Genomic DNA, 12,722 nt, shown 5'->3' on the forward strand with positions numbered 1-12,722 from the left:
TAGAGATTCTATAACATTTTATGAACAAAACTAAGACGTTCAGCAATCTCTGTTTTGCTTGATTGTACATTAAAAAAATAATATAGCTATTATTTTTAATTATCGTTAAAATATGTGGAGGATGGGGTGGATATTTTATTGTATTTTATTATACAAGCTATTTTTTATGAAAATCAAATACTGCAAATATACTTTAATCTCGAGCAATTGCTCGAGGCAAAGTTCCTTGATAAATATTCGCGATCGAGTCTCTGCTTATTTATACGCGTTGACGTGCGTGAATATTATTTCAGGTGTATCGATTATATAAACCATATTATATGTCTTTGATTGTGCGATTTGTGTCCAACGAATGCTGTGCGATTGGCATTTGCATAGAGAGTACGATTCTTCGCACCTGGCCTTGAAGATGTCAAGAGAAGGTTGTACGTAAGGGACGGCCGTGAACTTGCTTACCGTGTGATCCCCGCCTTCTCATCTATACTGACGATAGGTATTTATGCACTTCCTTCCGCCGAGAGACGGTGAATATAGAATCGTCTTTCCCCACGTTGATCCTTTCTTGTTTACTCCGAAGTTACTGCGGTTCTTCAACTTTTATACGTCGTGTTCGCGTTGGATTCATTAAATCATGTTGAGTTAATAAATCAGTAATAATAGATACACTATAAAATAATACGAAGCATTTGAATGCAGAGAAATACTTCTTAAATTAATCATATGAAAAAATTATTATACATGTCTCCCCTATAATTTCAAGCAAATAAAAACCACGAAGTCTTTTATCGGACAGAAATATTTTTACGTCTATAGATCGATGAATAAGTCTTCCTTTCTGAAAACAGTCCAGTAGGACAAGATCTTCGATTTAGCGCGTAGGCATAAACAGTACCTTCCATGGGAGAGGCAAAAGCAAAGAACCTTGAAGTATACGTCAAGATTGCGATACCTAGGTCGACGAACCGCGTCTTAAAGGGTGGAGGGAGGAAGAGAGATTTTAAGTCCGTGCGTTCTTTGACCGGACGGTTAATAACCACTTACTGTCGACATCTCAACGAGATAAGGCTTCTTTTTTTGTTGTTCGCAAAAGAGGGCTTGGTAAGTAATCGATAAGGACAGCGAATAATCTGACCCGCCAAACCGGACTCTGCCAAAAAATACACGCCTATGTTGATAAAGCTCGACAATAGACAGTAGTCGTGGGTGCCTATGGATACGTTTGTATCTGTCACAAATTTGATATATGATCCATCAAATTTCGTAACATTTCTTCACCTGTTGTGGATATAAAATTCGCAGAACGCAAACAGGATATATCTCTCTTTGAGAGACTGACAAGAAGCATGCGACTCAAGTTCAATGTTCTTGTTCGAGTCACTGACCTCATTATTACGAGAATATTCAGCAATGTATACGATACTTAACGCGCACATATAAAATTTGGTTCAAGATTTCGTATTGGCACATTACAATAAGATTACTAGACCTTGCCGAATCTTTCCTTCGAAACGTGCAAACCGGTTGAGTCGGGGCTGCTCGTAATTAACCGAGTGGTATCAAAGTCGTTTGTTACCATTCGAACGACGTCATTCGAAAGGAAGAGTATCTAAAAGAGAAAAAAGATTTATACACGCATGCACTATATGCTGACATAGATAAAGAAAAATTAAATTAATTAGTTTTAAAAAAAGTTAATTTTACGTGTAGTTTAAAATTTCAGAGCAATTAATAAATTTTTTTATATCTATTTAGATTTTCAAAATAGATTTAAAAGGTCCAACTAGAGTACTCTTCTGTAAATGTGTAAGCATATTAACATAATATTTATATGGAAGTGTTTATAATGGATAGTAATATTACGAATGGAAATTTTATTACCTTCTATATGTTACGGCTTCTCTTTTATAGCACGATATAACGGAATAGACAGTAAAACACGTTCGCTTTCGTAACGCTAAAATTTACACATATGATTGCCTGCGAATATACGAATTATTTAATTTTATTACATAAAAATTATAATTGTTTTTTATTAACGCTGGTATATAATTAAATTGTAGGAATTGGGTGTGCTGTTATTAAAAAAAAGTTAAGCGCAATATATATCGACATTTAGGTTGTACTGGTGTTGTGCAAAAAATCGGGTACAAGCTTAAAATATATTTAGCCTACGGCTAATCTAATTTTATTGGTCTCACGAATTTTTTTTATAAAGTTTATTAATATTTATATGATTTATCTCTCTGCTTTTTATGCGTGGTTTTTATCGACATTATTCACACATATTTAATATAATAAGCATAGTCTATTAAAACATAGATTTAAATATATATCGACATTTGTGCGTGTATTAGAACTTGAAGAAATATTACGCGTAAGTAGATTTTTTATTTATCTTTTTCCTGCGAAATAATATAACATCTTGAAATATGAAACCTTTTCAAGAAAATTATTTTTTGAGAAATAAAAAATTTAATTTTTGTGGTAAATTCAAAAATTTTTCTACAAGAGAAGCGGCCCTGAGAGAATAAATACTATTTAAAAACCGTGTTAAACATTTTTTGCTTAATGTCATTTCTAAAGTATTTACAAATTCGATCTCCACATAGCTGATCGATAAGATTTCTCTCGCGCAAAATAGAGGAAGTTATGTCTAAAAATTATAATTTATGTCAGGACCAACGTCTTTTTACAAGGTTGTGAATTCTCACACTATTGCCATCACAACTAGCTAACTTCCAACTGACGATGCTAGTCGCCTGACTAAGTCGCGTCGTAACCACTTATATTCTCCGTATCCTTATCCCTTTTTTCATTCGAGGAAATGTGAGTTGCATTCCATAATTGAGGCGCCAATTAATTCTCCTCTCTAGTCTTTTATTTGCAAATTGATCACGCTCTCATATCTTAAAGAAACGCGAAGAAATTCTTGCTGTGAGAGAGGGAGAGAAAGAAATAAAAGACTTCCTAATTTTAATGAATTAGCAAGTATCCGAACAAATAAATAAAAAGAAAAAAAACAGAACAAGATAGACAGAAAAAAAGACATTCAATCTTAAAGAATCTCAAATGATTTTAATAACACGTTTCTTTAGGTCTAATCTGTTTCTCATCATTCATCGAAAAGTTTAGAAATTTATTTACGAATTTATCTTTGCGCTCGCGTTTCAAACGAAACCATTTTGAACGTTTTGACAATTGACTCTTATATTAATTTCTGAAAAGCCTATCTTTATCCTTATGTGTTTTGTTTCTTATCATTATAATATTTATTGAATACAAAAAGGTTTATTTACACAAATTTACCCCTTTTTGAAAAAAATTATGTCAAGAACAAATATATAAATATATAATATACATAAAATATTTAGTTGTTTTAAATAAAAAGAAATATTCCGGTTATTTTATATTATTATACCGAATACTTCGAAACCTTGAAAAGCAAAGTAAACTCTTCGTAAAAATAGATAAACGAAAAGAAATTAAGATCTTTTTTATTTTGTGAAGTTATGAATTTTTAATATATAATTATATTTGTCAATATTTTTAATATACAATTAATTTCTCAATTATCTTTAATAGAGCTACTTTCATAGGAATATAAAATTATATATAAAAGATAATTTTTTTGCAAAAATTTTCTTTTTGAATTGTAAAATTAAATTCTTTATTAAGTTTATTTTTAGAGAAAATATAATTCTAAGGTAGTAGATATTAAACTGACTACACTGGCTGTCTATTAGATTTGTTAAACTATATTTATTGACGTTTCAACCATACGGGCTGTGGTCCTTTTCAAAATTACAATAGAAGCATTAATGAGTTACTGCATATCATTATTGACATTTAAAAGTACGCTCCGGTGAGACTTAACTTAAGATCGGAATTTTGAAAAGGACCACAGCCCGTATGGTCGAAACGTCAATAAATATAGTTTAACAAATCTAATAGACAGCCAGTGTAGTCAGTTTAATATCTACTACCTTAGTATTTCATTCCTGGCGAACGAAATTTAATATTTTATTGTTAAAATATAATTCATAAAATAAATTATTAAGAAAAATTATCTAACTTTTAACGAATCTATATATTTATTAATTGATATTTCATTAATCAGTTTCTGTTTTCATCGATGATTACCGTAATTATTATATATCATGATAGATGGGGATTAAATATAATAATCTTCTTCTCATCGAAATCGAATAAATATCATACAACATTCATCATCGCGTTCCGTTAGTTGATCTGTTGCGATATAACACACACTTGTTGGACGCTAATCGCACTGGATGTGTCATGTCAGACTTTTTCGGATAAGCGATTCCATCAAAGTGTCGGCTGGAAGACAGCTCATTAAAGTACATCAGCCGTGAAATGCAAGCGGATCTTTTTGAAAGCGGTTGGACATCCTTCGCAGGATCGTTGATTTTATGATACGCTCCTTTCGTTCTTTCTCTAAGACATGGAATCTTCTTTATTTCTTCTTATGGGTTTCCACGCACGGAATTCTCTTTTTTTCTTTTAAATTCCTCGCCAACAGGTTTCCTTCGGTCATTGCTTCGCGATCTGTCCTTAACGCAGTGCGAAATGCAACAAAGCAAGTCCGCGACTTTGTTTTTGTAAGAGTAATGATGAGAAAAATGATACAACGATGACGAGTATCGTTTTCCGGGATTGTCGTACATGTTTCAATTTTTCCAATCATATTTTAATATATAGTCGATGTTAATTAGCCTTTATGGAAGAAAGTGAGTAGTCATATTAAGTAAAAAAGGAAGTGTTTAAGGCTTTTAAACTCGAATAAATTTCGACATATTATGCTAATATAATCGCAAATTTTTAATCTTATGTGTCATGCAGTTCTGTAGATGTAACGAGGTATGTTCACGGAATCATGCTTGTATGAGAATTCTTAGTAAACGATCATATGTCGTCAAATCGCAAGACAACGCTGAGATGAAAGATGATTGATGCGTGATATAAAAGATACATATATGAATATCAATCTCTTGAAATGCGCACAAACAAAGAATGTCAATCCTTCATTTATAGAGATGAAAAGACAAATATTTATTTTATAATCACTCCTTTCCTCCTTTTTATTTCGGAGTATTAGAACTTTATTTCCTATTTTCGTAGTATAATATTCTTCTAATATTATCTTATGTTTAATTTTCTTTTATATAATACACATAATATAATGAAATTTTTAAAAATATTTTAAAAAGTAATTATTGGCACATATGATATTTATATGTGTCTATTCTCTTATTCTTTATATATTTTAATATCATTTACTCACATACGTAATTCTGCCAGGTTGATATTTAATGATATACGAAGAATTATGACCGCCAAGCAACTTGATGGTGTACAACACTTACCTATAATAAAGTCAGTAATAAAGACGAGCGATTTATAAAACGTACTAATATAATATTTATTGTTGTAATAAACATCGTAATAATATAATATCACCTCTGGCACAATCTCACGATGGCAAGACAACGCAACGGAAGAAAAACGCATTCTCGCATTCTGTCCTTTTGTATAACTCTCGCATTTCCGAATTATAACGACAATCTCCGGTTCATCGACCGACAATAGCTTTTTTATCTATATGCATATCTCTCTATTTCTAACAGTATAAAATCTAAAACTCGCGGGCTCATTCCACGTCGTCATTTACACTGTTGTTTAAGTACAATGCTGAAATGGTCGAAGAATCCGTCAACCCATCCGATTTTTTCTCTCTCTTTCTCTCTCTTTCTCTCGCTCTCTTTCTCTCTCTGTTCTCATAATGTAAATAATAATATTAATAATCGTAAGAATAATATCGTAAGAATAATGAGATGATACTATTATAATAAAATGGCTCGACGACACAGCTGTGTTTATCTCTACTAACGAATCATATGTTCCGCCTCGTTTCGACGTACAATGGTAGCGATTGAGAGGATATGGGAAGAAAATGTTGACGGAAAGGGAAGGTTGTGATTACATAAAAAAATGTCATGGACTAAAGCTAACCAACAATCTTGGTCTTGTAGATGTGTATAACGTAGATTGATTTTATAAATGCTATATATAATTCTTTCTTGCTCTCTCTCTCTCTCTCTCTCTCTCTCTTTCTTTGACGTTTCCATACACAGACATTCCGAGAGACTCATTCATACGCACTCTTCCTTTCGTTTCTTTCACTCTTTCTCTCATTTCTCGCTCTTCTTTCTTTTTTACATTCTCACTCCATACAACACGCATTTTCATGTATATAAAAAAAATATAATAATATTATTAATAATAATATAACTATAATATATATATTCTACGCGTACTGGAATAGAATCCATAATAATTATAATCAATCTATATGCTATTTGTAATAAATGTAACAAAATATAGTATTCAATAAGTAATAATAGCATTTTACAAGCATTTTACAAGCGTATTTTGATCCTTGCTTTGATATCGGTGTATGAATCGACGTATGTATATGATTAACATGAAACAAGAGAAAAGTATCATGATCGTGATAATTCTACTCTAATGAAAATCTCTAATGTAATTGACAACAAATGTGTGTGTATATATATAAAAGAAAATGTATGAGTATGTTTCCGCGTTATGTGTGTGCATACGCGCCTAATTATGATATAAGCTAGCAAATGGCTTGCTTTCACCGAGGGGGTGGCACATTTTATTCAAACTTTAGCTTACAAACTATATAACCACAAGTTATTGGTAATGCTATCGTTTTCAATCGCGCGTTTAACGCGCGCCAACGATATTATGATTTTATTACAAGAGTGAAAAATTAAAATCACTGTATGTGAGATTATAAAGAAAATATGGTCCCGATAAGGAGTACTATATATCCAATAAAGAAGATCTTTCCCTTTATTACTTTTAAGTGTTATCCTAGCACAGATCTCGAATGAATAATTCTTGATGATTTCTGTATGTGAATATATAATGGCACTTTCTTCCTTTTATTTCAAAGTCACAGGAAAGCGATTTCTCGTTTAGTAATATAAGGATCTTTTTCATCTCTTAGACGCAGCAACATTGATCGCTCAATTCTGAGATATATCAATTCGTTATTTTATTATCTAACGTCTGAATCAAACTGCTGCTGTGTTATAGGGAGATTATCCTACGAATACGCAGGTATACAGTGTGATTATATTACTCTTATTAGTCTTAAGACTTAGAAAAAGTCGTGGCTTCTCGATGATACCTCGAGCGTAACGTGGCGAAGAGTGCGGCATAAGAGGAGGCGATCTCTGGTTTCGTGAATTCATTCTTTTTTTTTTCATTTTTTTAAATCAGAAATACACGATGTTGATTTGCGCTTTAAGTCGGAATTTACTCGCCAATGATCCTGCTTAACAGCAACGTTACGAAATTACGTCATGTATTCATGTACGCGCGTTAATATGCTCGTAAATGAGAGACTATAAAAGTCTCGTTAACGAGACACGAGGCAGATAAGAAGAGAATATCGATTGGTTTTTTACGAGCTGTTGATGAGGGTTTTTTCTCTTATTGTTAATATTTTTTTTTATTTTGTCGCGCGAAATCAACGTTCAAATCTTTATGGATAAAAATCAAATAGAAATGCAGAAGATGAATCAGAGAACGCAATGATCGCCTCTGTCATTGATTAACGCACACACATATCGAGGGTCATTCATTTAACGTAAAATGACGGCACGCGCATCACGATGTATACGAGTTATCGACTTCAAAGTGATAATTCGCGGTATTAATGCCGATGGCATTATTGATGCGACGTATTTTTATTTTTAAACGTGCGGGCAAATTAAGAGTCTATTAATGTACGAATTAAGAATCGTTACTTTAACTAATGTACGAATTAATAGAGACGATTTAATATATAAATCTACAATATACGTCATACGTATATATAACATATACCGGCGATACTTAAATCAATTTTGATTGCTTTACATGGCGCTCGCGCTTGCAGCAACGCTTCGGAATATCCTAAGCTAGTAATTGATATAAATTGTTCGAGATGAGAAAACAAATAATATAGAGTCGCTTTTCACACAGTCAGGGTACGGTCATGCGTACATTCTTGCACATTCGACTTGCTTCAGTCTCGAGTCGAAAAACCCGTACATTTACGCCGAAAGACCCATTTAAAGTCTTATACAAATGACAACTATTAACGAAACATTTGTAAAAAAAAATCCAAAAAATCTATGTCAAGCCATATTACAAAATACACATTTCGATTCTATCTATAATATTATAATAAGATTATACATGCGACCTACTTTGAAACAACAAAACGCTGAATTCGTCTTCGATGTCGAAAATTCGATGATCCCGTGGTATTTTAATGATCCTTCGTGATTCTTCTCGAGTCTTCGCTGAAAGTTAATTAGCACGTTGTTGCTCGATGCTCGATGATCCTTCTTGGTAAATTCGTCAACTGTACAAGAATCTTTAAATGCGATACAAAAATGTCGCTGTTTATTTAACAGTTATCGATAGACACGAGATCTTGCTGATCCTTTCGAGGGAAAGGATCAGTTCTCGGCAACTTACGCGAAATATATTTACACGATTAAAAGTAGACTTCTCTCTCGTCTAATTCAGTTCATGTGTTGCTATTGTCGTGAACGTGTGCGTGTGCGTGTGTAGAGTTGGCGAGGGGTGAGTGTGGCAACGGAGGATGGGATAGCTCGATGAGGGTGACGTCGTATGCGGCCGTGGAAGGAGAATCGCCCGGATCATCTGGATCTCCCGGCGAGCTCGGATGTTCGCTGCCAGGATCTGAATTGATTCGCGAGTGGCTCACCTCCAACAGGAACAGGTCCTGGTCGACGTAATATCGGATCATATCGTCGTCAATTTTCGCTGTAATTCTGCAACAGGGTAGGGTGACGCTCTCGTTAAGTCTCCTCTGGAGCGGAGGGCGATCCGCGAACGGAAGCTATATAAGTATCATTTCTCGGCGAACGTATAATCATTCGAGTTGGCATGCAACGCGGTAACTTTGGCCGCTATAACATTATGATGCTTGGCAAACGAGCTGCCATATAATTTCTGTTATGCGCGATTAACGACATGTCGCATTATCGTTAGGAAATTTTTATGCGCAACAGCTTCCAAGAATTTTGTCTTGTGATCGGATACATTATTACACTCATTTATTTATAATATTCAATATTTTAGAAACATTTATTTCCTTCTAATTAAATTGCGCGACATTGAAAAATTAATATCATACAAAAGAGGAAAAATGTTTGAAAAATAATGCCACTGCATAAAATATCATCATAGTATTGTAGCGGCGAAAGGAGATGATGTACTATTGCGGTGGATTTTAAAATAAAAAAAATGAATCGTACAATTTTCTTGCACCGCACTGCGCATAGTTTGAGAAAAAAGAAAGAGAGAGAGAGAGAGAGAGGGAGAGAGAGAAAGAAAGTAGAGAGGATTTGTTTTTACAATAGGAACAACATATTGAAGAGTAATTTTTTTTCAAGGAAAATGACGGTCATCGTGTGCAACCAACGTATAAAAAATGTATGGACAAAATGAAAAAAGAAATCAATCGAACGAGATGCACGACGATATTAGACGAAGCAATCAAACGTGCATCAGTGCGTTTGTAACGGAAAGCAAAAGACGAGAAGCGTGAAGAATAAATTAGTGGATTAATTCTGCATAGAAGCGAGATATATCCAGCGTGCAGCGACATTTGCGTGCATGTTAAGATGACTGACAAACAGAGAGTACGTACACTTTACGAGACAGAATTATGTGTATGCATTCAAACGTACAACACAGAGGAACGCATATCCGACATTTGAAAGAGGCACGATCATAGGCAAAACGGAGAGAGAAAAAAGAGAGAAAGGGAGAGAGAGAAAACTACCAAACCAGAGGCGGAGAGAGTCAGGCAATGTCACCGTTATGGCATGCATCGCGTAGGCGTGCATGCAAGTAAAGATGACACTCTACTAAACTTACCCCTTTGTGTTTTTGCGATAGAGGTTATTAATACTCGAGGATGCAATTTTGTACTTTGACTCAATCTGCAAAATAGAAAAAAGTAGAACATTAGAATTTTGATAGTGGTTTGCGGACCATTTATATCGCGCCCGCCTATTTGAGAAAGTACTTACGAGACACGCGTAGGTGGACACGCGCAATATTTCCGCGACAGCGAGAAAGACAGAAAGACAGAGCGAAATCGATAGACAAGACAGATCGAAACGTGATGATACAGTAGAAAAAGAATAAAAAATTACAGTCGATTGAGGTCGATTGGAGCGCGATTGAGATAGAAATACGCGATCTATTCCGTAAAAAACGCGAAAACAGAAAAGAGAAAAGAGAGAAGGAAAGGTACTTTTTTCCACTTTTTTCTTTCGCCGATTCAGATGTAACACGCTCTTACATCACATTCGACAAATCCTTAAGAGTCGCCAACATTCTTGTACATCCGCAAAGAGAGAGAGAGAGAGAGAGAGAGAGAGAGAGAGAGAGAGAGAGAGAGAGAGAGAGAGAGAGAGAGAGAGAGAGAGAGAGAGAGAGAGAGAGGAAAGAAGAAAGAGATAAAAAGAAAAAAAGATAATATGATCGTACGTCTTGCACTTTTGATATATTATATTAATGAGGATCTTGGACACAGTGGACAGTGATGCATGCGCAATAATATTAATTAGCGAATGGACCAGTGAGAACGCGCGGGTATTAATGGCGCAGTATGCTTTCACATGCATGAGTAATTTCTGACATGAGACTATATGTGTGTTCATAAATAAATATATATGTATATTTGTATTACTGCTCTCCCAGCGCATAATTTTCCGCGAATTCGAAACGAGTGCGATTGAATAAGCGAGATTAAAGTGATACCGATTGTGAAATCGAAATAGTTAATTATTTTCCGTATTTTTTCAAGCTTGATAGAGTTTACCGGGTCATTACAGGAAACGATCAGAATAACGAGATAACACGTTGCATTATTATTGCCGTTTATTCTGTTTCTAGAGCACTTGACCGGTGAACGTAATCACGTATCAACGTCCACAGTTGCGCATATTTGAGACATCGCCCGGTGTTTTGCATAAAATGTTATAGCTACCGTATTTATGTATAGTTATCGATATCTCTCTGTGGTGTTATGGAAAACTACAAAAAAATTTCCATTTCCCATTTCCATTTCTACAAGGCATACGAATGAGTTTAAAGAATATTACTTTATCTACTTTACTATCGGGTGACAAGTATTAATGTTTAGTTAACGCGCATATTTTTAGTTAAAGCATATTTATTATTCCTGTTTACACGCGTTTAATATATATATTTACTCTTCGTTTTAATAAAGTAAGAAGTGAACATTAAATTTATATCGCATGATTCATTAGAAAACAAATAATTGCCTCTGCACATCGCGGACATTAATAATTCACTATATACAACGCAGCGAGAATATATTTGGCCTTTCTGCATAACTTTCGAAAAACTTGATAAATATATCTCTCAAATCTTCGTATCTTCAAAAACGTACAAAAGCAAAGTAAATCGCGCGAGCTGTCATCTCGTAGCTGGAAGGATCCGTAAGATCGTCCTGTCGCAGAATGTTTGCGTGTGTCGTGAATATCGATTGTGCGTGTAATTGTTGGCGGTATAAGAGGAAAATATCTTTATAGCATATTTCTTACAGCATTGAGCAATCCCTGGACCGTCGGTGGCGTAACGTGTAACGGCGTGTAGACTTCCTGCGATTCTTGACGCACGTACAGCATCACACGCTCCTCGGCTTCGGCCGGACGCAAATGCGGCGGCTGTTGCTGCAAGTGGAGCCGATTGTTGGATACCACCGCGCCTGTCAAGCCGGCCTGTTGCACACCCTGCAGCACCGAACCCTGCAGCTCCTGCACCTGCATCAGCAACGAGTCCTTCTTGTCGTGCAGGCTACTGAGATTGTCGGGTGGAAAGTGGTTGTGGAACTTGAGGGCCGGCAGACTCGGTCGGCCGCAGGCCGCCGGATAGGGGCTGCTACCCCCTGCTTTCAATCCTCCACTTTCACCATTACTGAGGGACGAGGTGTCGGTGTCACCCCCACCCCCGCCGCCGCCACCCCCGTAGAAGCCCGACAACTCCATCGTCGAGAACTGTCGTGGAAGAAGAACAAGGTTTATTGTTTCTTTCTGCGCGTCTCTCGCTTTTTTCTCTCTACTCGCGAGGCGACGAGAACCTTTTCGAATTTTGCGTTGGGAAATGAGGAGCGATCTTGGAATGCAACGTTGGATTTTTTCTTAAACAGGTGATGTTTGAAAGATACAAATTAACGGCGAACAGATCTAGAAACTAGGTGGAGCAAGAGATAAATTTGAAAGCTCTTCAAAAACAATGCATTGATAGTAAAATTATAATGTCATGTGTTTTCATCATTTATTTACTCTGTAATACATAACACGATACATATATTGTTACGCGATAGGAAAGCGTATAATAATATTTATTCTGATAAATTGCATTAATAAGTAACATATCATGGTGAGATAAATGAAAAGACTAAGAGATTCGTTGAATTGAAACGCAAAATTCGAAAGGTTGTCTCCGAGAAAGTCCACGTCGTTACTTTGCGATGCAAGAGTTGCGGTTAGTGCAAGGTTCTGGCGGAGGTGAGAGCAGAGGATTGTGGTTGCCACATGATTTTTTTGGGTCAG

General features: G+C 35.3%; 1 protein-coding gene across 3 annotated transcripts in view; it reads right to left on the reverse strand.

The window, feature by feature from the left end:
* Positions 1-5,418: 5,418 nt before the first annotated feature.
* The window catches only part of grh (grainy head), a 104,932-nt gene continuing 97,628 nt past the window's right edge, over positions 5,419-12,722 (reverse strand). Inside the window, exons 13-15 of one of the 3 annotated variants that reach the window (XM_029309630.2) lie at positions 11,712-11,930; positions 10,012-10,076; positions 5,419-8,900 (exon numbers count right to left, since the gene is read on the reverse strand). In XM_029309630.2, the coding sequence (XP_029165463.1) occupies positions 8,633-8,900; positions 10,012-10,076; positions 11,712-11,930 (552 nt within the window). In that variant the 3' untranslated portion in view covers positions 5,419-8,632. Of the gene's footprint in view, positions 8,901-10,011; positions 10,077-11,711; positions 12,165-12,722 lie in introns of all 3 variants that reach the window. The other 2 variants (XM_029309629.2, XM_029309631.2) reach the window with 2 other exon arrangements.

Source organism: Nylanderia fulva, unplaced genomic scaffold (assembly GCF_048542155.1).
Source record: "Nylanderia fulva isolate GAGA-0341 unplaced genomic scaffold, ASM4854215v1 Scaffold40, whole genome shotgun sequence".
In the NCBI taxonomy this organism is placed as follows: Eukaryota; Metazoa; Arthropoda; class Insecta; order Hymenoptera; family Formicidae; genus Nylanderia; species Nylanderia fulva.